At 48.0% G+C, this 25,745-nt stretch overlaps 2 protein-coding genes across 4 annotated transcripts in view; one reads left to right on the plus strand and one right to left on the minus strand.

Moving 5' to 3' along the window:
- Positions 1-4,404, plus strand: part of LDHD (lactate dehydrogenase D) — a 17,641-nt gene extending 13,237 nt beyond the window's left edge. The window contains exons 7-11 of the mRNA XM_015408258.1: positions 739-867; positions 993-1,120; positions 2,628-2,718; positions 3,354-3,465; positions 4,234-4,404. Of these exons, the coding sequence (XP_015263744.1) occupies positions 739-867; positions 993-1,120; positions 2,628-2,718; positions 3,354-3,465; positions 4,234-4,399 (626 nt within the window). The 3' untranslated portion in view covers positions 4,400-4,404. The remainder of the gene's footprint in view (positions 1-738; positions 868-992; positions 1,121-2,627; positions 2,719-3,353; positions 3,466-4,233) is intronic.
- Positions 4,405-7,390: 2,986 nt separating this feature from the next.
- Positions 7,391-25,745, minus strand: part of ZNRF1 (zinc and ring finger 1, E3 ubiquitin protein ligase) — a 31,551-nt gene continuing 13,196 nt past the window's right edge. Inside the window, exons 2-6 of one of the 3 annotated variants that reach the window (XR_001482406.1) lie at positions 15,910-16,005; positions 11,361-11,466; positions 10,378-10,465; positions 8,714-8,791; positions 8,136-8,522 (exon numbers count right to left, since the gene is read on the minus strand). Coding sequence is in view for 2 of the 3 variants with exons in the window: in XM_015408257.1 (XP_015263743.1) it covers positions 10,408-10,465; positions 11,361-11,466; positions 15,910-16,005 (260 nt within the window). In the remaining variant the exon portion in view is untranslated. Of the gene's footprint in view, positions 8,107-8,135; positions 8,523-8,713; positions 8,792-10,377; positions 10,466-11,360; positions 11,467-15,909; positions 16,006-25,745 lie in introns of those variants that run through there. The other 2 variants (XM_015408257.1, XM_015408255.1) reach the window with 2 other exon arrangements.

The raw sequence follows: 25,745 nt of genomic DNA on the forward strand, positions 1-25,745 counted from the left end.
GAAATAGGAGAATTAAGCCCCGCCCCCGTGCCATTTTCCTGGCCTGAATGCCCCCATGAAACTGCAGGGTGCCCTGTTGGACAGATATACAGGTCTTGATATGCCCAGTGGTACAGATAGCTGTGTGAGGGGATATTTGTCAGGGAATTGGCATTGAGGGTGAGAGGGAAGTGCTAAAGACAGAAGCAGAGTCTTTAGGCCAGGGGGGTCAAACATGCGGCTCAGGGGTCAGATCAGGCCCCCGGAGGGCTTTCTATCAGGCCTGCAGTGGAACTGGCTGTCTTCTGTCTGCTTCTTCTTCCAGTTCTGCTGCTGCTGCATCATTGTAGGTTTGCAGCTTACAGATACACACCTGGACAGCATACTCAAGATTGCAACAGCACAGACATTTTAATGCAATAATTCAGAGAAAGAGGTGTCAGTTATCCGACACTGTTAAATAAACAAAATATTGCAAGAGTGCTAATGTTTTTAAAGCGTGTTTTTATTTTAAGTTTAAAAAAAACCCCTTTCTGTTTGTGTCCTTTATAAAAAGTTTATATCTCCACTACTTGGCATTACCTTTTATGACACACGTGGCTCGGCCCAACAAGGTCTCATTTAGGTCAGATCCAGCCCTCAGAACAAACGAGTTCGACACCCCTGCTTTAGGCAGTCGAATGCGATGAAACGTTTTGCTCGCTTTTTGTTCCACGTTCTGCCGAGTGATGCCCCCTCTTCCTGTTCCCGCTGCTCCAGAATTCCTAGACGAGGTCATGATGGTTGCCTGCAACCGCTACAGCGGCCTCAGCTACCCGGAATTGCCCACCCTCTTCTTGGAATTCCACGGCAGCGAGCAAAGCGTAGAAGAGCAGGTGCAGGCGACAGGTAAGCCCTGTGGAGGAGGGCCACGGGCCCCAACAAGGCAGGGAACGTGGGTGCACACGCGGAAGCGACTGTACGACCAGCCGAGAGGGTGGCACTGCGGCTGTGACATAAGGCTTCCTCTGCAGGAGAGATTGCGCAGCTGAATGGCGGATCGGAGTTTTTGTGGGCCCGGGAGCAGGAAGCCCGGAACCAGCTGTGGAATGCACGGCATAACGCCTGGTACGCCGCACTGGCCCTTCACCCTGGCAAGAAGGTGAGCGGGCGGGAGGTCTGGAGATATGCTCCACCTGCAGAATACATACATGAATCTGCCTTGTGCTGAATCAGACCATTTGTCTATCAAGATCAGTATTATCGCCCTGACCTGGCGAGCCCAATCTTATCAGATCTCGGAAGCTAAGCAGGGCCAGCCCTGGCAGGTCTTTGGATGGGAGACTTCCAAAGAACACCAGGGCCAGGAGGCAGAGGCAGGCTATCAAGCCACTTCTCTGAACGTTCTCCATGCCCCAGTAGGAGTCACCAGAGGTTGCCATGACTTCCAGGCATGGGCACGCACACACAAAAATGCAAAAATACCCCCCCAAAAAAGAGCAGTATTATCTACTCAGACTGACAGCAGCTCTCCAGAGTCACAAGTGGAGGTCTTTCAGGTCACTTACTACCCAATCCCTTTAATTGGAGATGTCAGGGATTGAACCGGGGATCTTCTGCATGCCAAGCAGAGGCTCTTCCACTGAACTGCAGCCTCTCCCATGTATCTGAGGAAGTGTGCTGCGATTCATGTAAGCCCATATTGAAACATATGATGTTAAGACTTTACGGTGCCATTGGACTTTCCTTTTGTTGTAGGGCTTGTCAGATGCTTAGTAAAATTACTGTTATTAAGGGCAAGCAGTGGTACATGGCTTGTAGACCGCTTCTCCCCACTCCCTTCAGTCTTCTATGCTTAGCCAGTTTGATACAGAGCCAGTTTGGTGTAGTGGTCAAGTGTGCGGACTCTAATCTGGGAGAACCAGGTTTGATCCCCCACTCCTCCACTTGCAGCTGCTGGAGGACCTTGGGCAAGCCATAGTTCTGTCAGAGCTGTTCTCTCAAGGACAGTTCTGGAAAGAACTCTCTCAGCCCCACCTACCTCACAGGGTGTCTGTTGTGGGGAGGGGAGGGGAAGGGAAAGGAGTTTGTAAGCCACTCTGAGACTCTGAGTGAAGGGCGGGGTATAAATCCAATCTTCTCTTCAGCCCTGCAACTTGGCTCACTTACTTCAGTGCTAGGGCACTGCACAGGACCCATAGCTTAGCGGTAAAAGCATCTGCTTTGCATGCATTAGGTCCCAGGTTCAGTTCCTGGCATCTTCAGATAAATGGGCCTGATAGCAGGTGATGTGAAAGACCTCCACCTGAGACCTGGGAAACCAGACTGCCCTTGGTAGATCAGGGGTCTGACTCTGTATAAGGCAACTTTATGTGGGGTGTGTGTGTGTCCTCTTGCCCTTACCACACATAATAGACTGGATTGTGTAGATTAGTAGATGGCAAGTAGGTCAGTGAATCGTTTAGCCTTGGTGGCATAGCGTGGAGGGGTCTTTTTCCAGGGGGTGTCTTCTTGAAAGGGCCAGTAAGTATTTGAAGACACCCCCACCCCCAACTTCTACCTCCCTATTTGGATAGGCAAAAAAACTTGGTGATCTCATGCTCTGGCAGGCTGAGGATATTTATGCTTCACCTTCTCTCTCTGTCTCTGCTCCCTCTCACCCCCCTTAGGGTTATTCCACTGATGTGTGCGTTCCCATCTCTCGCCTCCCTGCTATTTTGGTGGAAACCAAGCAAGATCTCATCGCCTCCAGACTCACAGGTAGGGAGCCTCTGTTGTTGGGAGGGAGATGAGGAGAGGTTCGCTTGTTCCCCGAGAGGCTGGAAGGAGGATTTGGCCACTTCTGACAATGTTTGGTCGCTCCTCCCATCCAGCAATGCTCAGGTATTACTTTGTTATTTATTGGGTGGCAGAGAGATGGTAGGGGAGCCAAGCTAGTTCCAAAAAGCAAGCCAAGGGATCAGATTCCCAGTTGTTTTTGATCCTCATCTTATGCGCATTTCCCTCACTCTCCGCTTTCCTTGGGAAAAAAACCCAGCCAGTTCTTTCTCTGTGGTCTCAGTGCATGCCCACCAATTGGGATTCTGTGGCAGTGTTCAGAGCTAAACTGGAGGGGAAAAATTCAACCTGCCCAAGTCGAGAGGGCGTTAAGGCACATGCCTTGAGGGGCGTGGCTTTCTGTACATACCTCTCTGGGAGGAAGGGAGGGGTAAGCAGCATGAGAATAAAATGTTTGCATAGTATTATTCTTTTTAGATCTTCATTATGCCCCAAGTGGGAGGAAGGGATCCATACTTGGTGTAAAAGTTCTTCCTCTGTGCAATATGTAACCGATCACTAAGGCTTATGTGGGACTAAGACTAGGGTGTAAATTCTTTACTGCCTTGTGCCTCTAGGCCCTATTGTCGGCCACGTTGGAGACGGTAACTTCCACTGCCTCTTGATTTTTGATCCTGAAGATCCAGGCGAAAGTGGGCGAGTGAAGGAATTTGCTATGCGGCTAGCCAGGTAGGGTGTGACTCCCTCCCACGGCTGGGTCTGGGGGAGTGGCTAAGCTTTTCCCACTTGCCTGGGGAAGGTAAACTATGGTGGGCCCCTGCTTCCTAAGGAGAAGGAGCTCACAGCTTTCTGCTGTTAAGGACACATGCGGTGCGGGGTTGCTGGCCTTTAGGCCAGTGGAGGTCATATGGGGTTCACTGAAGCTGCTTCCATACGGACGTTTTTCTCCAACTTTGTTTCCTTAGAGTAGGTATGCCCTGTCATCCTCTAATTTCCCACTTTGCAGGTCTTCCCGACCCTGGCATGCTGTCTCTCAGACATACTTTACTTTGTTCATTTCCAAAGATAGCTCCCATTTTTCAAGGTCTCATCTCCATTGGCACCATTGGCCTTCAGTCATTTCCCCACACCACCACTAGAGGGCTTTTAAAAAGTCAGTGATTGCTATAGCAGTACAGCAGTTGCTAGTTAAAACAACAAAAAACATCCTGTGGCACTGCAAGGAATCAGTGCCTCTCAATGCCTTGAGAGGGAGGAGAGCCTGGCAAACACACCTCTTCCCGCTGCTTCCAGCTGTGGCCAAGCAGGAGGGGAGACCCACCCACGCAAGCAGAGCAGCAGGAAGAGCTGTCCACCCAGTCTCCTCTCCCCGGTCTTGTGCAGCGTGCTGCTTCAGCTCCTCCCTCCCCACCCAGCTTTGCTTCCCCTGCTGGACTCTCATTGGACTCTCGCTTTGAATCAGCCAGGCTCTCACGTTTTGCTTTTCTTCTCCCCTAGGCGTGCGTTGGCCATGGACGGCACCTGTACAGGGGAACATGGCGTGGGCCTAGGCAAGCGGCAGCTTTTACGAGAGGAGGTCGGCGAGGTGGCCCTGTCCACCATGCGGCAGATCAAGGCCACGCTGGACCCTAAGAACCTCATGAACCCTGGGAAGGTCTTGTGACACCTCAGACTGGCTGCCTTGGCACTGTAGCTAAACACACACCATTCACCACACGTACTCCCTTGACCCAAGGACGAATCTGCTGGCTCCTGCCTTGCGTTGTGTCTGCACTGCAAAATTAAACCATTTGGCTGCCTTACCTTTGCCTTCTCCCAAGAAATTGTGGTCAGTGTCATTCTTCCAGGGAGAGGACGACGACGACTCCAGTACTTTACTGCTGGCTGCCCCAGCTGTGTATACCAGTTTCCCCCTAAGGTTTTACCCGTAAATTGACCTTTGTCTGAGGATTGAACTGCCAGGACTCGGCTGACACCCTTCCATCATAACATCTGTACTGGTAGCTGGAATCAAAATAAAGCTGCCTGTGTTATCTATTATGAACGCACAGGGGTGGAATCTTGGTGAAGCCTTCATGGCTATAAGTGCCTAACTGCATATTACATTGTTCCCGGGGGATGTCCCCGGACTGGGTGGAGAGAAGAGGTTTGGCTCTTTCCCACACATACCATTTTCCTAACCTGAAATTTATCTCGTTCATTTATAACCTGCCTTTCTCCACAAAGGGGACCCAAAAGGGCTTTCGTCATTCTCCTCTCCTCCGTTTTATACTGGCAACAAACCTGTGAGGTAGGTTAGGCAGAGTGTGTGTGACTGGCCCAAGGTCACCCAGCGAGCTTCCATGGCACAAGCAGGGATTCAGACCTTGGTCTCCCGGATACCAGTCCAACACTCTTAAGGACTACACCCCCACTGACTCTCCGGGGTACATCAGTTGTCATGTTGGGGGCTGAGTGTGTACTGATGAGCTGCAAAGCAAACTGCTGCCTTCCCCACCATATCAGGGAACTGGCACAGGAAGGGGTGAGGTCTAAGCCCCCTCTCTCCATGCACTACAATCCTACATCTTCCCTTTGTGCCTGGGAAACTAGAACGCACCCCAACCCCTGAGGGTGTCCCTGGAGAAAACACAATGCATAGGTAAGATCCTTAGAAGCTGCCTCACTGTGGACAGACAGGCCAAAGAAAACACATTTGCTTCACGTACAGTAGTAGGAAGAAGAGTGGAAAACATAATCAGAAGTGCTTTCAGCTCAAGTGGTCCTTGATTTTACTCTCCCCTGAAAGCTTTCATCAAGCCTTTCTAAAGTGTGGAAGTAGCTGTCACTCCTTGCGAAGAGCGAGTGCACAAGGACACGGGCGCACCTGGGAGCAGGCTTATGGGTCTGCCTAGCTCACAAAGCAGTTCTCTTCCCTCACCACCTACGCCAGCTTGCAGATCAGTGCTCTTCATCCACCCCACCCACTGGTTTGTCCATCTTCACGCATCTAGCCTTTTCAGAATGCCATGGGAAAAGCTAGCCAAAAACTATTGTATACATCCTGGCAGTAGAAAGTGCTGTCAAATCACAGAGTAATGGTGACACAGAGTATTTTTTGAGGCAACACAGGTGGTTTACCATTGCCTGCCTCGCATAGCTACCCTGGTCTTCCTTGATGCTCTCCCATCCAGGTACTAACCAAGGCCAACCCTGCTTAGCTTCCAAGATCTGGTGAGATCAGGCTAGCGTGGGCCGCCATCATCCTGGGCTGTACTAATCTATCCCAGTCTAAGTCAATTAGGACCACCTCCCTCACCTTCGGGGGGGGGGAGATGCCAAGTACAGGCTCATCGCTGCCAACACAAGATGCCATCATGGTGGGAGGCAGAGTCACACGGCCTTATGCACTGGAACACAAGTCCTAGGGATGCGCAGTGTACCTATGCACCCCAATCTATCTTTCTGGTCCTCCAGTGACCAGGGGAGATGGTTTTACTTTCAGCTGTGTCAGAAATTGCAGTTCTTTTGCTTTGTCTCACAGAACATACTCTTGCTAAAATCCAAAGCCTTACTGTTTCTGCATCACCCCCTTTTCATGGGTTCAGTGCCTTGGTCAAGCATCAGAGGGACAAGTGGGAACTGTGACTGGATGGAGAGGGCTAGACTATGCTCTTAGTCAAGAAGGGGGTGACCCCATCAGAGTGGGGACTGTATGTAAACCCCCTTCTGCCTGTCCTAATGAGGGGGGCAGTAGGCAGACAATACCAAAGTCCACACTGTCTGCTCAGACTGGCAGTGGCTGTCCAGGATCTCAGGCTGAGGTCTTTCACATCACCTAGTACCTGATTGTTTTAACTGGAAATGTAAGGGTAGAACCTGGGACCTTCTGCATACCAAGCAGGTGCTCTACCGCTGACCCATGGCTCCTCCACAAATTGCGCCTTTGTGCAAAGGAGGACGACACTGACTCTCAAAGTCCCTGCTTAGCTGAGCTACACAGCATCTTAGCAAAGCACATCTTACAGTATTTCTTAAAGATAGTCTGACTTTTTCTTTTTTTTAAAAAAACCCTCTTCTGAGTTAGGAAATCCCAAAGGGGGAGGAGCAACCATTCTAAGCCCACCCCTGCAATGTGTCTTGTGAAGGTGTTCAGACCTTGCAGGTAGCATTCAGACGGATGCTAAGCACTTTCTTCACAGCTCTTCATTCTTATGAAGGACATACCTTCTATGGGAAAACACACCATCTGACCGGTTTCACACCTCAAGATCACCAGAGAGAAGCTCTGGTGTAGCTCATGATTCAGGGGATTGGGGGAGAGGAGGGAAGCACAGAATGTGATACTGGTTTTGAAATTCCGTCACCTGACCACCTAGCCTGTGTTTTTTGCAGTGCATCAGTGCTATCCCCCCCCCCCAAGCACTACAGGACCCCCTTTTTTTGTAAGGGTAACTGACACACGGGAAACTCCTCCTGATTACATGCTGCTTTGCTGGAGCTCTCTAGAACCCTCAAATTCCAAGGCAACTTCCTGGCAGCCTTGCTGGCCCTGAAGTTCAGGCGTGAACCCTAGAGAAGAAAAAGTCTCGCAGAACACCTTGCCTGAACCCCCTGCCCGCCCCTTTCCCCAATCCCTCAGATGACCAAGACAGCCGAAATAAAATAACAGTGACTATTTTATTGAACATTATTGAATACCATATCAAAACACCTTGACTAATAGGGGAAGCTTCCCTTCCCAAGCTTTAAAGTTTGTTTGTTTTTTTGTAATTTTTGTTGTTTTTTTTAACTATATAAATACAGATACCTTTTCCCTGCTGGATGATGGCTGCCGGCAGGGGCTTTTCCCATGGCTGAGACATTCTCCACTTCGTGCTCAAACGTGGATCGGGGTGGGAGGTTGGGGGGGGGGGTAACGTGTGTGTCTCTGTGCCACTTCACAACTCAGGCTCATTTCCCACGCAGGGCGGAGAGAGAGGTTCAGGCATCTTTAGCAGGACACTTGTGAATGGCCACAGCCCTTCAGGATGTCCCCACGACTGCCCTGGAGTGAGAAGTTCAAACCGAGACTCGCTAAGGAGGGAGGGGGGGAAAAAACCAGGGGACTTTTGGCAATGAGGTGTGGCGTCCCCCAGGAAAAGGCAAAGGGGGTGGGGTGGGAGAAGAGATTCAGCTTCTCAGGTGCTGAATAGCTCTAGCAGGGAGGCCAAGAGGATGCAGTCTTGTAAACATCACCAGGAACACACATCAGTTGACACGAAATGGCTGTTTTTGTAAACACTTGAAAGACAAACCTACAACGCCTTCAAAAAACGAGACAGAAAAAATGCCCTTTCCTCCTCAGGGTGTGGGTGGGATTGAGGGTGGGTGGGGGTGTCGTCTCTCTTCCTGGTTCCAAGGAAAAAGAAGAAGAAGAAGAAGAAGAAAAAAAAAATCACCTTTTCAGTGCAAAAAGTGTGGCCCGCATATAGCGGGAGGACAAAAGTTCCTTGTCAAAACGGTGGCAACCCTCTCTCGTGCTCCATTTGGCTGGCAGCCAGATCCAGACCAAACATCATGATGCCTCTGGGGACGGGGTGTCCGCAGCACCTTGGACGTGCTGGGCCTCCCCCCCCCCCCCCCGCCCCAGTTGAAGGCTGCCAAGGTACGGCTCTGCAAAGGTAGTGGCTTCTCTTTGGGGTCTTGTCTGCCCTTTTAAAGTCAAGAAGTAACACAACCCCCCCCCAAAACGCTGTCGTCCCGCAGGGTTCCAGAGTAGCTTTGGAGGAGGGAGTGGAGAGGAAGAGGCAAATGGAGGGGATTACCTGTCGAGAGGAACAGATCAACATATCAGCAGGCATGCAGACAGCGGACAAAAAAAGCCCCCACGTGCTGTGTGTTTCCCTGCACTTCCCCAGCTCCCATGGTAGCTGTTCTTCCCAACCCCATGCACCCCTGGAGTGTTTTTCAGGTTTTCTCTTTTTTTAAAAAAATGACAAACACACACGTCAATTACCTTTTTTTAAAAAATGAAAAACTCAAAAATCACAACCACCATCCTAAACTTCACAGGTCTGTTGTCTGGACCTGAAAACTAAATAAAGAAGAAAAAAATGAAAAAAAATCACAAAAAATGGCCAAAACCTCACAGAGGAGGAGGAGGAGCAGAGAAAAATGCCCATTATGGGGGCAGGAAAAATGAAGCCAATGTGGGTGTGACCAGAAAAGTTCTAAGATCCAGACTTCCCTGCAGCATATCCAGGGAAAATCCAGAAGGGGTATACAAAACTGTCATGATGCTGTGAGGAAGGGGGGGGGGGGGGGGGGAGGCTCCATCAGCTTCCCATTAGCATCAGTGCCAAACCAAGGACTTTGATGTGGAAGCAATTGTTATGGATGCATCCATGTGGAGGTTTTCATCCTCCTTGGCTTCCAAACCCTGCAGTGGAGTTTTGTGAGGAGAGCACCCACTAAACATTGTCTGCTAATCATCCACTTCTTATTGTTCTCAGTACATCGTTTCTCAAACCTGTTTTTGGTATGGTCTTTCCAGACAGAATGCAGCTCAAACGCATTAGCAAGCTGGATGGGAGGGCATGGATTTTAGAAAGTAGCACCCAGTGTGGAACTATTTTCCTTCCCTCATCCCTTGGTGCCGTCCCAGTTTCCTCTGGAAAGAGGGCGATCGCTGCCAGATGTTGTATGGAAGCTCCAAAAGAATAGACGCACTCCTGTTTGGAAGCCAATATGGAGAGAGAAAAAAACCTCCATGTGCAAGCAAGCCTTGTGGATTTCAGAATGTTGGGACAAGTTTCTAAGAAGAAGTGCAAGGCACAGTTCTCCTGTGCTGAAGCTCCCTGCAAAATTGTGTACATTAGGGGGTCCCCAACCTTTTTGAACTGTTGGCACATCTGGAATGCTGACAAAGGGTGGCCGCCGTGACCATAAAATGGCTGCTGCAGGAAGTGAAGCCAACCACACACAGGAAGCCCAAATGCAGGGGAGAAGGAGAGTGATTAGAAAATAAACTGGGAAAGAGGGGTAATAAAAGCAATGCTGTGGTGGCATCTGCCACTGAAACAATATTCTTTACTTTGCACAGCCAATCAAATCTTCAGTGGCAAATCAGAAGCCCAATTGGGCAAGAGTCCCATCTGGCCACACCCACTTTCTAAAAACACTTAGTGGGCATGGGCACCAATGAAAGTGTTCACAGGCACCTTGGCACCCATGGGCACCACTCTGGGCACCCGAGTGTAGACTCAACAAAACAGCTTTTTAATCATCTGCCAGTACGTGTGGATGGGCATGCATTGGAGTGGGTAGTATCAACATCAATGCCCAGAAACAGAGGCCTATTTCTTGCAACAACAAACAAAAAAAATATATAGCACTTGCCTGTTTGCTGTATAAGAAGAACAAGAGTTGGTTTCATACCCTGCCCTTCACTACCCAAAGGAGTCTCAGAGCGGCTTACAATCGCCTTCCCTTCCCCTCCCCACAACAGACACCCTGTGAGGCAGGTGGGGCTGAGAGAGCTCTGAGAGAACTGTGACTGGTCCAGGTCACCCAGCAGGCTTCATTGGGCAGGAGGAGTGGGGAATCAAACCCGGTTCTTCAGATTACAGTCTGCCACTCTTAACCACTACACCAAGCTGGCTTGCAAGACAAATGGCTCACCTGGGGAGAGATCTGCAAGCATTGCTAGAGTCAATCTGAAGGGTGCTCCGGGCATGATCTGTTCACTTCAAACCAGGAATCTATACAGCTGCAAAAGAAGAGGAGGGAGTCAGAAAAGGATCCATCACTACACGTCACCATGGCCAGTGCAGGCCTTTTGAAAGGGAACCAAAGTCGAACACCTACTCAGCCATTGTCATTTCAGACGCTGTCATTTCCACAGGGGGATGGGCTGCATGATTTCCTCATTGTTGCTGCAGCTGCTAATATGGTGCAACAGCAACAGGGCTTCCACATGGCAAGGTTTCCTCCAATTTTCCTTGCCCAGTTTCCCCAAGGCAAACATTTTGGAGGACTTAAAAAAAAATCAGCAGGATAGATCATTAAAACATCATTGCTGTGACAATCCATAGTAGAGGTTTAACAGGAAAGGCATAAGTCTGCAACAAAAGAGGTTAGAATCTTACTTTGTTAAAAAAAAATGCAAACAGGGAATTGAAAGAACTTGATAGGCAGATTGTTACAGCAATAACACAGTCATGTCACTGCTGATTTTTATTTTAAAAGACAAAACCCTCCAATGATGGGCAGGGAAAACTTCCCTGATGTTGGCAGGACCTGGGAGATCCAAACTTTCCTGTCTACATGGATGCTGCCCCAGCTCTGCTACACTCTTGTACAAAATGTCGTAGCAAAGGAGGTTTGGAAAAGATCTCCAAGAGACGGCCAAACCCCAGGAGGTGCACCAGGATGGCATGTGGAAGCAGGGGGAGGTGGGGACCAGGGCAAACAACCCATGTGACAAGGAAAAGTATTATCAGCCCATACCTTTTGAGGAAGGAAGAAGCACCCAGAAGAGTTCTACAAACCCTTGTGGAGGGGGCTGAAGGAAGAGCTCGGGCTTTGGGGTAGCCTCAAGCAAGCCAAGTCATTGTCGCTCCACAACCAGTAATGCTCCAGAAAGGGCGGAGCTCACACTGTACCTCTTGTGGTAAATGCACAGGCAGGGAAGCCGAGCTATCGTGTCCCCCTGCAGGAGTTCTTCCAGGCAGATTACACACTCGCCTGCATCCTTTGTTAGCACATCGTCTGCAAGGAGACAAAGAGAAAAGGCAGCTGGGTGACGAGGTGCAGCCACAAGCAGGAACAAAAGGCGCACATCTCCATGCTGCCCTGGCATTGTTCCACTGTGTGTGTGTGTGTAGAAACTCAGGCCGATAAACCAAACAGAGCCCTGCCTCCTTATGGGTTTGCACAAGATCTATCAATACAAGTCCCTGGCCTTCTCACCCAACTCTGGTCTCAGAGGCCTCGTGTGCCCCTGGCTCTTCTGTAGTATATGGGAACAGAGGACACTTTAAGAAAGGGAGCAGGATTGGAGTCTATTCCACTGTTTAACAAATGCATTACCTTGCTCTTACTGCATTGTTTCCTACTTCTGCAGTTCCATTTTTTGCACAATTTATGTCCTATCTTGTTTGATAATCCTTTTTGCCTAGTTTGTCATTTTCGTCATCCTGGTCCTATTGGACTGTTTGCTGGATGTCTCCAGCTGCTTGACTCCATTGTCTTAACACTGGGTAATCCTCCTTTGTGTCTCAGCACTTAAGTAAATAAATAAAAATCAGGTATCTTTCAAAATAAACTACGTCACAGCAACTGTTCTATAAACAACAGCCCATGGTCCCTCCCCACCTGAAGTCCAAAGGGGTGCAGGTCTGGAAACCAGTTTAACTACAGAGTGAGAACTATCCCATGGTTGTGTTAGGAAACTTCCATTTCTCCCATTCCCATGTTGGACCCGCTGACTGCCAAGTCCACATACTACAGGTTCCTTTTGTTAACATGACTGGTCGATAGTGAAAGGTTCGGCCAAATGGGGTGTGCAACCCACTTTAAAATCCAGCAAGCTGCTTCGTCACGCCTGCCAGCCCTTCTCTAGCTTCTGCTAGATCAATTGAGAAAGCCATGACATGCTTTAGGATAGAAGAATGCAGCCACCATGGTGCAGGGACGGAAAAGCATTCTTTGTACAGACATTCCCTATCCGGGCAGCTGTGTAGTCATGGGGGCACAGTTGCATTCACTGGAACTGCAAGTTAACAAGCAAGTGTGATCAACCAATTTAAAATTTGAACTGCAGATTTAAAGAGGCCGCAGTGCACTTGAGAAAAGTTACTAGTTTTACGGAAGACTTCTGGCTTGTATGAAAAGAAATATCTTTCCTTCAGCCAAGGAAGATTTAGCCCAGAGCCAAACAACTCTGGACACTGCTGTAATTAAGAATGGATGTGTTGAAGGTCAAAAGAAGAAATGGGAGAAATAACAAACACCCAATCTTGCAGAATAGGCATGGATTGAACTGCAGACACTGAGAGTGACTTCCAAGCCTTCAAAAACAAAAGCTGGCAATGAATGCAACACAGCTTCCACAGCCATGTCCCTTTTTTAAAGGGAAAAGCAAGGTTTAAATTTTGAAATTATTTCCATACAAGCAGTTCAATTTGGAATTCACAGGTTGGGGGGGGGGGGAGTCTTTCACAGGAAGGTTTTGTGTGTCAAACTGCAGGCTTCCTCACAATATCCTTGCCAGCTTATCGCATGTTCATGGTTTCCTGACCGTTTCTTCATGTTTCCTCAAAAATGGAGGAAAAGGTGGGCTGAGCAAATGCAGAGAAACAACAAATGGACAACAATGTCATGAAGGAGCTGAGGGGGGTGCTACAAACCATAGGAAAACCTCCATATGGAAAGACTGTAATGTAAAATTAAAGAAGCTTGATTATGGTGTAACACGAAACCTGAGCTAAAAAAACCCACATCATGGTTTGCAGCTAGCTGGCAAAACCATGGTTGGAAGTGGGTTTGCAAACCCAGATCGTGCTAATTGCAATGGGACAGAAATGATAAGCTGTTTACAGCCACTGCAGCACTTCCTGAGGCCCCAGCCCAGAGACTAGAGCACTGAGCTGATGGAGAACTATTTATTTATTTTATTTACATTTTTAATCACCTAATCCCCATTACTGTGGAGCTCTAGGCAAGGTATGAATTTAAAACAATAGAAACCATTAAAAAAAATCAAAACATATGATTCGTTAATTAAAATCAAGTGGCAAAATTTTGTGGTTCCCTCCCATTTCCGGCCTGTGGGTGCCTCATCGGGATTTTTTTTGGGGGGGAATTAGATCTTTCAGGGAACAGAGATCCAAGAAGGGTGCCAGCTAGAGTGAAAACCGTTGCTGTCCTCAAGCAAATGCCTGGCGGAACACTTCTGCCTTACAGGCCCTGTGGAATTGCACGAGATCCCGAAGAGCCCTGATGTTATTTGGCAGAGAATTTCAGCAGGCTGGAACTGGGGCTGAGAAGGCCCAGAGCCTTGGTCGAGGAGAGACAGATAATCTCTAGGGCCAGGGACCACCAGAAAGTTGTTCTGTGAAGAGCATAATGCTCTCCTGGGGGTGCACCAGAGGAGGTGGTCCTGCGGATACGTTGGCCTCATACCACTCAAAGCCTTAAAGGTAAAAACCAACACTTATAGCAAACCACTGTTCTGCGGGTTGATTTCTAACTCCAGGCATTTCCCTGGAATGTCTGTCCCATCTGTCCTGGTTTTGAATGTATAGTCCCCCTGCATTTACAACATACAGCACAGCAAGCATTTATTTTACAAAGTACATCACCTCTTGCTTGTGAAGACCTGTTGAGAAACAGACATTATTAACCCCCCCTCCCCCCCCGCAACAGACCTAAATGTACTGCTGGTTCCATAAATGTGGTCATGACAGCTTAAGCACACACACAGGCACAGCTCTCTTAAACAACAAGGTAGCTCTTCACCCACCCACCCATGTGCAGTTTGCATTCTTAAATTAAACTGCCATCTGCATCCAGGATGCCAACAGTGCTTGCAATAGTTCCAGGTGCATTAAAATCTAGTCAGTCAAATCCTTCGGTTGGTTAGAAGCCAGAGCATAGGCCGGAAGGATCTTTCATTGGGTGACGGCCCTGAACAAATCTGATACCCCAACTCTTCTAGAGGATCTCTCAGCACCAGCCAGAGAAGGTCTAGGACAAACTCCCTGCGAGAGGCAGTGGAGACAAGAAATTGGCGCAGGAGAAGCCTGCGTCCCATTCCTCCTTCTGCCTGAAGTCAATTCTATGAAAATCCTCCCTTTCCTTCACAGCTCCAAAAATAGACAGAGAAGGTGATGGCAACTGGGGGGGGGGGAGAAGCGGGAGACAGAAAGAGAGAAGAGAAAGGAAGAGTTGCTAAGCACCAAGGCTTTGCTTGCATGAATCTCTCCCCGCCCCCAAGCACGTCTGACCTGGCAGAACCCTAAAATCTGTGGATGTGTGCCAAGGACAGGGGGGGAGAGTGATGGGGGGGCTCATAGGAGGGGGGAAAGAAGCACTGTCTTTTGGAATTCCATTCTCCAGCATCTCTGGCACGACACACAAGGCCCTGTTCAGCTGGGCAGACCCGAGGAATTTCGAGGCGGGGGGGGGGGGGGGAGGAGATGGAGGAGGAGCTGCCCTCCTTATCCCAGACTGCTGCCAGGCAGGCTGGGGAAGGCCCAGCTGTGTGGTGCCGAATTGACCAGCTCCTCCTCCTGACCTGATTTTCCAGCTTGCAGGCTCGAGAGTTGCCCAGCGCCGCCTCTGCCAGCGCAGCCTGGGCGGATCCCGTGTAACGTCAGGGACTGATGCGGCCTGGCACTGACAGCCGGAGCAAGTGTCAGTCGATCAGACTTGTTGTTGCTGGGACTGACATACTCACGCCGGCGGGGAGGGGGAGGGACAGCGACACAGGGCAAAGCCGGTCTGAGGCCTCAACTTGCGATGGAGGCAGCAAGCATCTTGAGCAAGGCAGGAAGACTCTGGCTGCATGCACAGGGCAGAAGTGGCCACACACATTTCATGAGCTGGAGCAGCGCTTGTCCCTCTTCCCTCAGGACCATCACTGCCCCCCTCCAGCTCCCACTGTATGTGCCTCCCACACACATCATCACAGTCATTCCATCCAGGCACAGAACTTAACATCCAATGTTAGGTTACGTTTCCTGGAAACTTTGCTTTTGCTGGGGGGTGGGGGTGAAAATTCAAATTTCTAGACATTATGACCAGACAGATAATTTAGAAGGCATGGTAGGTCCGAAACTACCATTTCCCCATATTTTTTGCATGCAAATTACATAAAACCTGCTTTGTTGGCACAGATTTATTAGTCACAAAAATTTGTCTTCTCTTGGCGTGCAATTCCTGATTTATGCACTGGCACCCAGCACGCACAGCAGGGGGGGGGGAGATGCCAAGGTCTGGAAGATTAGACACAACCTATAACCATTCTACAGGGGACCTGAACATGAAAGGTAGGGGACAGAGGTGAACCAGCTGGGGAAACATGCCGGCCTGAGCCCAGGCAGACAGAGCTTTGAGCGCCCTGGGGAACGTCCTGCTTCAAAAAAGACCCACACTCACTTGCATTCACATCTTGCCAGACAAGACCTCCAACAGAAAAGACCCACTTACCGTTGTAGGAGAGGCGGGGCTTGCTCAGACACATGATAAAGTGCATTTCCGTTTCATCGGAAGCCACGGATTTGGAGCAAATGGGACACTTGAAACCTGGAGAGAGAAAGATGGGGGGAGGGTGTTAAAACAACCAGGTTATCAGCTCTGTTCCAACACCAACTGGGGAACAGTCTTGCAGGAAGAGAATCTAAGGCCAGAGCTGTATTCTGGACCATGTGTATTTTGAAACCAAGGAGAGGCCTCGACTGGCTTATGGCGCTCTGTAAAACCCAGTGTACGTTCGATGGCCCCAGACAATATTGGCAGTGGATGTTTGTACACTGTTTCCCTGGCTTGCCTTACGTATGCAATGGTGCAGGCTGTTGCTCGCAAAAACCTCATATCAGAATATGCCAGCTCACCCCCCAAAATGGTGACATGGCAAAATCTTGCTTTCTCCTCTCCTCCATTTTATCCTCACAATAACCCTGTGAGGTAGGCTAGGCTGAGAGTGTTTGACTGGCCCAAGGTCCAAGAGTGAGCTTCTGGGGCTGCATGTTCTTCTCTAATTTGTTCCTCATTCATAAGAACAAGCAACTGCAGAAGAGTGACAGGAATTTCCCACCTCACAGCATGTCATTTCCTTGACAAAAGTGACGTCTTTTTCTATAGTTTCTTGCTCTCTCTCTCTCTCTCTCTCAAAAAAGAACCCTGCTACTTTTAGAATTACCAGAACTCCCTTGGCAGCAAAGTTTGGGATCAGCCGTGGCTCCTCAGCACAGGTGTGCCTTCACCAAAGCATCCCATCTGTTTACAGAGGAGATCTGAATCACACGTAAAGAGTCAACTCCCTTTCCCCATTCAAAGACAGAGCCCACCCCTCCCTGCAAGTTCACACAGGCCCTTCTTAAAATACAGTCAAAAAGTCTCCTCTTTCCAAAAAGAGCCACCTCTGCCCAGGTTTGGCACGCAGATGCTTTCTAGGCTACAAAAAACACCTCAGCATATTGCTATTATAAAACCCACGAGGAGCAAGCATGCATAAAACCAGGACACGGAAGCCGCTTACTCAGACAGAGAGCAACTTCTACCCACTGGAGCTTGCGAACTAATTCCAGGCTGCCCACAAATTGCCACACACACATAAGCAAACAGAGGAATGTCCTGTCTGTCTCGGCCAGGGCTCTCCATAGTTCTGCAGGCTCTTTAAGCAATGGTGCTTCCCAGCCAAGGAGATAGAGTGGCTGCTCAGGATGCGCAGGACATGCGAGACAGTGAAATGTCATCCTCGAGGGAGGCTAGGGTGACAGAACGTTTTGCCCAGAGCTACATAATTAGCTTCATGGTGAAATCTGAAGATTCCTACAGCCAAACAGGGTGCTTAAGCCACTGCACCAAAATCCAGCACATTTTTATGCCATCCTTCTCCTCCACGGAGCTCAAGTCACCTGATGTGAAGACAAAATGGAAACCACAATACCCCGGGCGTGGCAGGTGAAGATGAGAGTGAGAGAGAGAGAGTGTGTGTAACTAGCTCAAGGTCATCAGGTGAGCTTCAGGGGATGAGTGGGAACCTTTGTCTTCCCCAGTCCCCAGCCAACCCCCTAACCACTACGCCACCCTGGCCCCCGCTCTGGAGAAGTGCAGCTGTCATGACTGAGTAGCCCTTGTCTCTCTCCACAAGTGGGAAAAAGACGGCAACTTGCTTCACAAAGGGGCAAACAAGATCAGACATGCCACAGGAATAAATCCTACTCTGTCATGTGGAATGAAACAGGCACCTCAACCCAGGGAGCTTTTAAAAACCCTTCTCTTTCCTTAACATTGCCTCTCCCTGCCATGCTACCATGCTACTTTCTGCAGAGATATGTGCTAGGCGGTGTTTCCTCTAAGCTGAGTTAGTGTGAGCTAGCTCACAGTTTTTTAGCCTCCAGCTCACACTAATTTATGCAGTAGCCGAATCACTTGCTCACAACTTTAACACCAGTAGCTCACAGAGTAGAATTTTTGCTTACAAGACTCCACAGCTTAGAGGGAGTATTGGTGCAGGGTGATGCACCTGCTGAGATCACAAAGTTGTGTGTGTGTGGGGGGGGAACACATGCAGAATGTTGTACTGAGTGCAGTACATGGCTTTCAGAGAAGCTCATTCCAGTCTCTCTTTTCAAAGGCAAGTTTCTAGCCTGTATGGCTGCAAAGATATGCTTTATGGAGTGTGCATGAACAACATTTGGCTCTCTGCATAGCTCCTCTCCACACGAAATACAGTGCCATAATACATTTTGCAAAATGGAAAATGCTTATCAATACAAAATTATGGAACCATGCAAATCCATTCACTTTGCATAAGGCATACAGGTTGCAGCTTTTCTTGCTTGACACACAGCCTTTTAGGCACAGAGTATCTGCAGGTCTGTTCATCTGGGTCTGCCCGATTCCTTCCTGCTCAAGGATACACTGGAATGTCAGTGTTCCCTGCGTGAGCCAGAGAGCTGAGCTGATGAAATACGACAACGAAATCCAGCAAGGACATAAAAGGTAGCCCATTTACATAAAGGAAAGTGCCAGATATGCAGGCAAGAGGATGGAGGGACAATAAAGTCACTTGTGGCGCAAACAGCCCCATGAATGAGATCCACCTCTTTTGGGTAGACAGTTAAGGTGCAAAATCATGCACAGCCAAAATAACCAGGCTTCATTAATAGCAGTTCTTGGACTAAGCTAGTCAGCATAAAGAGGACCTTAACAGCTTCGGGGATGTGAAGCAGGCTGCACAGTCTAAACAGGTCTATCACAGAGGGACAGGGTTAAGAGAGAAAGACTGGCTAGTAGCCACAATGAAACAGGAAACAATGAGCTGCAGAGCTTAGTGTAAGGAATGTCATGGAGACTCAGACCTCAAAGGGCATTATTTGCACCACAGAGCTTGAACCGTGTCATTCCCTCTCGGCAGGAACTGTTGATGGTTCAGCAACCTTCTCAAACTACAATATCCAAGATCCTTTGGGAGACAACCAACCTAAATCTGTATCATAGGTGATATGCCTATTTTAGACCAAAATGTCACCAGGTGGGGGAAACAGAAAGAAAGCAACAACAGAAAGAGATAGACTACTGGAGAGAAGAAAAGTCCAGGTGGACAGCTAGATAAATGCCTATGATGAGAATGTGCCTGGGTGCGGGCACACTTACTCTGATAGCAGCTGCTTAAATACGAACCATTCCTATTTGCGTGTACCAATGCCAATTTGTTTGGCTAGTAGAATACCCATTTAATCCTTTGAAGCCACAACATTTGGTATTTATACACACACGTCTTGGAAACATTACTGACATTTCCATAGCTGTGTACTCCCCCCCCCCCCCCCCCCCCCCCGCCACACTCTGCTTTTAGAGGAAATGCATGATCAATTTTCAACCACCCCTCCTCCCAACACTGATCAGATATGAAAATAATGTATGCAAAAAATTACAGCCTTTCCCAAACTCATCTGAACAAACACCACTGCACATCAACAGATAAACAGAGAGTTGCAGAGGTTAATTGACTCTTCCTGGCTGACAGAGAGGATGCCAAATCCAATCTAGAATCCTTTGGTGGAAACACAGCGGTTCCCAGTTCTGCCAGTGTCATGCGCCACCCCACTATTTGCTTGCACACAAAGGCAATCTGCTCCCTCTCCTGTATTGGGTACCACATTCACATGGTTAAGGCAGCTCACGGGTTTAGCTTCTCACAGTTCAGCTCCAATGTATGTAGAATGTATGCAGAATGTTCTTCTATCTTTAAAAACAAATGTTTGATCTTGGAGGATCTACAGATAAAGCAGATGTTCCTGGCAGCAGTTTGCACAAATATGGCAGTTGAAAATGTCTTGAGTAGGCCGCAAAACAAGAACATAAGAGGGAGGAACAGAATAAGACAACCCCCACCCTTGTGGATATATACCTAACTCTACCGATGACATGTCTGTCAGTGAGACTGTTACAAGAGTTGGAGGCAGCCTCTTCAAAAGTGTTTGTATCTATCACAACGGGAAAGACTGCAGTTTCACAATGAGCGGGCTTGGCAAAGAATTATGGGAAACTGCCAAAGAAAGCTCTGGAATACCTCCCCTTCCCAAGTAAGGAATACATAGACATATATAAAATGCACACAACGCACATGTGTGAATGCAGAAAACACTTATTTGCTTAATATATAACCCCGCCTTTCTTCCCAAGCACATTCTCCTTGGCTCCATTTTATCCTCACAACAACCCTGTAAGGCAGGGAGAGGCAGATTAAGCTGAGTGTATGAGACTGGCCCCAGGTTATTCACCGATTTTCTATGGCAGAGTTGTGGGGCCTAACCTGGAACTCCCAGATCCTAGTCTGACATTCTTAACAACTACACTATACTGGCTCACTTGCTTCTGGACAACCACCATACAAGTACCTTGTGTGTTTATGTTATGTTATGTCTACAGATGCCAGCTTTTCTTACTAAGTCTTTAGTTTCATATTGGTGAGCTTTCTTTAGCAGGGCAATTTGTTCAAGCCCACTTCATGTGGTATGTTGTCTTTATGATCTTTTAATAAAACCCGTGGGAATGCCTCCCTGTAAAACTCCCATAAAGCTGGGATTGACACATTCACCGTGCAGTCAGAGGCCAAATACTTGGTTTCTGCTGCAAACCAAGACTCCAACCCACTTGCACTCCATCCTGCCCATCCTACTGCAATGCAAATAATAGCAACAGGCCCAGAGCCTGCTGCTGAGGTACCTGCTTGCCCCCCAACTGAAAAAGCTTCCATCTGACAAGTCACTGGGATCAAGAACAATGCCACCAAACAGACTCCCAGAGCAGGGACTTGCCCTGGCTTTAGGATCAAGGAAATAAATGGCCAAAAAGCATCTGAAGATTACTGTCAGAAAATGACCACCAACATAGGGCAAGCAGCCGCTTCCCTTGACCAATGTCTTTATCAGTTACCACAGAGAAAGATGGTCGAATTTGTGCATACTGCAGTAAACTGCACACAAGAGTACAACACTTAGTCTTGTCCCTACCCTCCACAAGCATTGTGACATGAGAAACCATTGATTTACTATGGCACGAACGTTCATGGACAATGGATTGGGTCCACAGGAGTCAACCGACTGGCAGGACTCACCTGGGAACCCTAGCCTGCATTCAATATTTATTTGTACCTCACCTTTCTCCCCAATGGAGATCCAAAATGATGTACCTCATGCTCCTTGCCTCCATTTTATCTTCATGACAACAACCCTGTGAGGTACATGAGACGGAGCGTGACTAGTGCAAGATCAACCAGTAAGCTTCCATGGCAGAGTAGGGATTTGAACTTGAATCTCCCAGATCCTGGTCTAACACTTTGACCAGTATCCCACTGGAGTTACTCTTTCTGCAGTTACATAACAAAGCAGGCAAGGGAATTCAGCACTCATTAATTATGGGATAAAGGTAAAGGTAAAGGTTCCCTTGCTCGAAAGCCAGTCAAACCCGACTCTAGGGTTGCGGTGCTCATCTCCGTTTTAAAGCCGAAGAGCCAGCGCTGTCCGAAGACGTTTCCGTGGTCATGTGGCCGGCATGACTAAACACCAAGGCGCACGGAACACTGTTACCTTCCCACCGAAGGGGTACCTATTTATCTACTTGCAATTTCTTGCTTTCGAACTGCTAGGTTGGCAGGAGCTGGAACTAGAGACGGGAGCTCACTCCGTCTTGCAGCACCCGGGTCTCGAACTGCTGAACTACTGACCTTCCACAGCCTGCAGTTCAGCGTCTTAACCACTTGAGCCATAGCATTACACAAAAAGGTCTTTAAGATAAATGTTAAAATACCACCTGACCAAGGGTTGTTCCAGCTCTGGAACATCAAGAAAGTTCTATTTAAAATACCCTTGGCTTGAGTGAGAGAGACAGAGGTATTGACTTGGCAAATTTTTATGCCACCATTCATCCAATGAGCTCAGGGTAGTTAACATGGTTCCCCCTCCATTTTATTCTTACAACAACCCTTTAAGGTGGCATGGGCAACAAAAAAGTGAGCAGCCCAAGGTAATGCTCTCAGTTTCATGGCAAATGGGGATCTGAATTTGGTCTCCCCGGTCCTAGTCTGTTATTCTAACCACTATACCATAATGGCTCTGTTAGGGTTGCTCACCAATTAAAGAAGATTTAGTTGATTGTTAGAAGACAGAGAATCAAATTAGATTAAAATTGCTCTGCAGATTTAAAAAGCTCAACATAAGCTCATATTTTGAGATACTGAATACATTTCAAACTTAATAAACAAAGACTGTTAGAAAAACCAACTGATTTTGCCCTCATTCCCACTTACCAGCATGTCAAAACAAAGGCAGTTTTGAAACAAAATCCCTAATTTACTGCCTTTGCCATTAAAACTTCCTTTTAAAAACTGAATGGATAAACCTTTAGATGCTGTACTCTACCAATTTAAGGTTGGTACTCTCATGAAAGAGCTCTAGAACCTTCCCCAATTAACATGCTGGGTCCAAGCTAGGTTTGAACTATTTATGACAAAAAATGAAACAGCAGCCTAGTTTTCTCCTCCTGAGCCCAATAAGTTGAAAAATGACAGGTAGGGTGGCAGTTGGGTACCTACCTCACTGTATATGAGTGAAAAGGAGAATTCACTTCAAGGAACTACTTCGCTTTCAGTCTTAACACATTATTGGTGAAATACATGTATTTCAGTTCTGCCAACACAGAATTTACCACATATCAAGCAAAGAGTTGTCAAAATGCTCCAGTGGTTGTCACTCTATGCCCCTGAATTCTATTATCACACAACCATTTTGAGGGGAAAATCCTGTCAAGAGTTGCCAGCTTGGGCTTCATAATTACCTCTCAACCTGGAAGCTGCAGAAGGGTTCAGGGCCTGCTTTCCTGTCAGACAGGTTGAGGCGGCATATTTTGGAACGCTATTAAAGACGTCCAATTTGGCAATTATTTTGCCACATTATTGTATCACCACCCCTGGGGAGTAGGAGGAAGGCAGCATTTAGGTTTTCTGCCTGAAGCGGCAAAATGTCTTCAGCAGTCTCTGGGCACAATATTTCCCCCCAAGGTTTGGAGAGCTCCCACCTCAGCACATAAGATGCCAGGGAAGTCGTAAAAAATCATGCTGGTGCAAAGAAACCACAACACTCAGACTTTGTCATGCCATTACCACATCAAAAAGTCATTTTGTGAAATCAGCCTGGCATTTTCCCTCCTGAATGTCTCTATCAAGGGTTCATATTTTAGCTAAAGCAGTTCTAAACTTTGGTAAGATATGTTTATTGCAGAGAAAGGTGCTGTTTTGAGGGGCACACATTTCCCTCAGAAGAACAGTGCTGCTCTATGAAAAAGGTTAAAAAAATACTGTAGAGTGACCAGTCCACTTTTCTTGGAAAGCCATCTGTCAAGAAGGGGAAGGATTGCACTGCAATGGGCTTTGAATGCACTGCCTCCTACCATGTGCAGAAGGTGAATGTTGCTGCCCCATTTTCCACATGCTTCCTAAACACCACCAAAACAAGAACGCTTTTTGTTGGGGGCAAGCTTTTTTTTTGGGGGGGGGGACTCCCTGTTGCAATGCCACTTAAATGCCAGCACCCTTCCTAAAGAAGATGGTGGAACCTATTTGAGCCGGAGCTCACAAGTTGCAGCTACCCATAACAAAGAGTCAACCCAACTTCTGGACAAACCCACAAGCACAAGAATAGCAGTTTGTTGGCAGACACACATGTCACCTGGGCAACTAGGAGAGAGCATGCTGTCACTCAGAAACGGGGCAAAACACTCTATTATTTTTGTAGCTTCATCACTTCTCTTTCCATCCAAGATGAAACAAAGAGGCACAGCCCCAAAATCCATACACTTCCGCAAAATTATCACATCCCTAACAGTGACAAAGCTGCAAGACCTAAGCAAAAAGATACACACGCAGAGCAGGCATGAAAAAAGACCTTGTATTCAAGGCCTCTCTCTACTATGGAAGAATCCCACAAGGCCAGATTCAAAGGCAGCTACATAAGGTCTAACCAGCAGTTTTCAAACTTTGTTATGGAAGTCCAGCTTGAGGAAAAAATGGCTTGAGCCAGTTAGCTTACAAACTGTAAGGAAAATGGCAGCCCAAAAGGTAGAAATGTAGACCATAGAAGGTTGAAATCTGGCCCCAGTAAGATGCTGCCATTTTAAACGAAGGGTAAGGACAGGAGCTGCAGTGGCTCAAGTGGTTAAGACGCTGAACTGCAGGCTGTAGAAAGTCAGTAGTTCAGCAGTTCGAGACCCAGGTGCCGCAAGACGGAGTGAGCTCCCGTCTCTAGTTCCAGCTCCTGCCAACCTAGCAGTTCAAAAGCAAGAAATTGCAAGTAGATAAATAGGTACCACTTCAGTGGGAAGGTAACAGCGTTCCGTGCGCCTTGATGTTTAGTCATGCCGGCCACATGACCATGGAAAAGTCTTCGGACAGCGCTGGCTCTTCGGCTTTGAAACGCAGATGAGCACCGCAACCCTAGAGTCGGATTCGACTGGCTTTCGAGCAAGGGAACCTTTACCTTTACCTAAGGACAGTGCAGCATCACTTTCCAGAAAACGTCATGCTAGTGGAACTTAAAAGGGTTAACCTTTTAACAGTGGATTAAAAAATAGGTGGTTATGTGCACTCTGTTATTCCTCCCCTCCCCTCCAACATTAACCTTTTTCTCAACTGAGTTAGTGTGAAAGCCAGCTGTAAAGAAGTGCCATTGCATCCCCAAACAAGGTGCTTGCTGATGCCACTCTTAAAGCAGTGGTATCAAGAACAGCAGCCACTCCTGACCCCCACTAACTCTGTGCAAAGGTAGCACCAGGGAGGGGAGGCAGGTAGGAAGCACGAATGGGACCTTTACCATCCTTGGGACTGGCTAATCTACTGATCAGCTTCAGTACTGGAAGTACACATTGAATACTGTATATTTAAATATGGCAGAAACAGTCTTAGTTCTTCTAAAGTTCCCAGTGCAGTATACAGATGTGTTAAATTAAAAACAAATTAAACCCACACCAACAGTGACCACAATTAAGACATGGCTGAACCCACAAGACGATCTCTCACACACATACTCACTCATACACAAACACAGTCCTCAAAGTTTGCCTTTAGTCTGTACCGGTGCTGGCGGCAGCAGCAAAGCCAACTGGCACAAGGTAAACAGCCATCACAGTTTCAGTTCCCCTTCCCACTCTTTGCCAGCTGAGCACTTCCTATCTCCTGTGTGGGGGATGCACACCATTCGGCTCTTTGAAATGGGAACAGGGCTACACAGCATGCAAGGCTAGCTTCCCTTCCTTTACATGTCGCCAACCAGTCCAACTTTGCACTCAGGATTGGAAATCCCCTTGACAAGTCAGAGGACGATTTCCCCACCTCCCACTCTCCTGGAATGTGCAGAGAGGCTCTTTTTGAGGTGCAGACAGGCGGGAGCTGGCCCACGAGGCTGGGCCACTGTGAAAGCTGATTCCAGCTGAAGGAGATGGGGAGAGGCTTAAGAAGAGGAGAAGAATTCAGCAGTGATCTCATCTGAGGCAGAAGTTCAAACGGCAGCTGTACATTTGGCACAAGTGAAGATGAAGGATACAGGTATAAAGAAGAAGAAAAGAGATTGGATTTACACCCTGCCCTTCTTCCAAAGGAGTCTCAGAGCGGCTTACAAACTCCTTCCCCTCCCCACAACAGACACCCTGTGAGGTAGGTGGGGCTGAGAGAGCTCTGACGGAAACTGCTCTTTTTCAAGAACAGCTCTGACAGAACTATGGCTTGCCCAAGGTCATCCAGCAGGTGCAAGTGGAGGAATCAA

This window comes from Gekko japonicus, unplaced genomic scaffold, assembly GCF_001447785.1.
Source record: "Gekko japonicus isolate JY-2015 unplaced genomic scaffold, Gekko_japonicus_V1.1 scaffold227, whole genome shotgun sequence".
NCBI lineage: Eukaryota > Metazoa > Chordata > Lepidosauria > Squamata > Gekkonidae > Gekko > Gekko japonicus.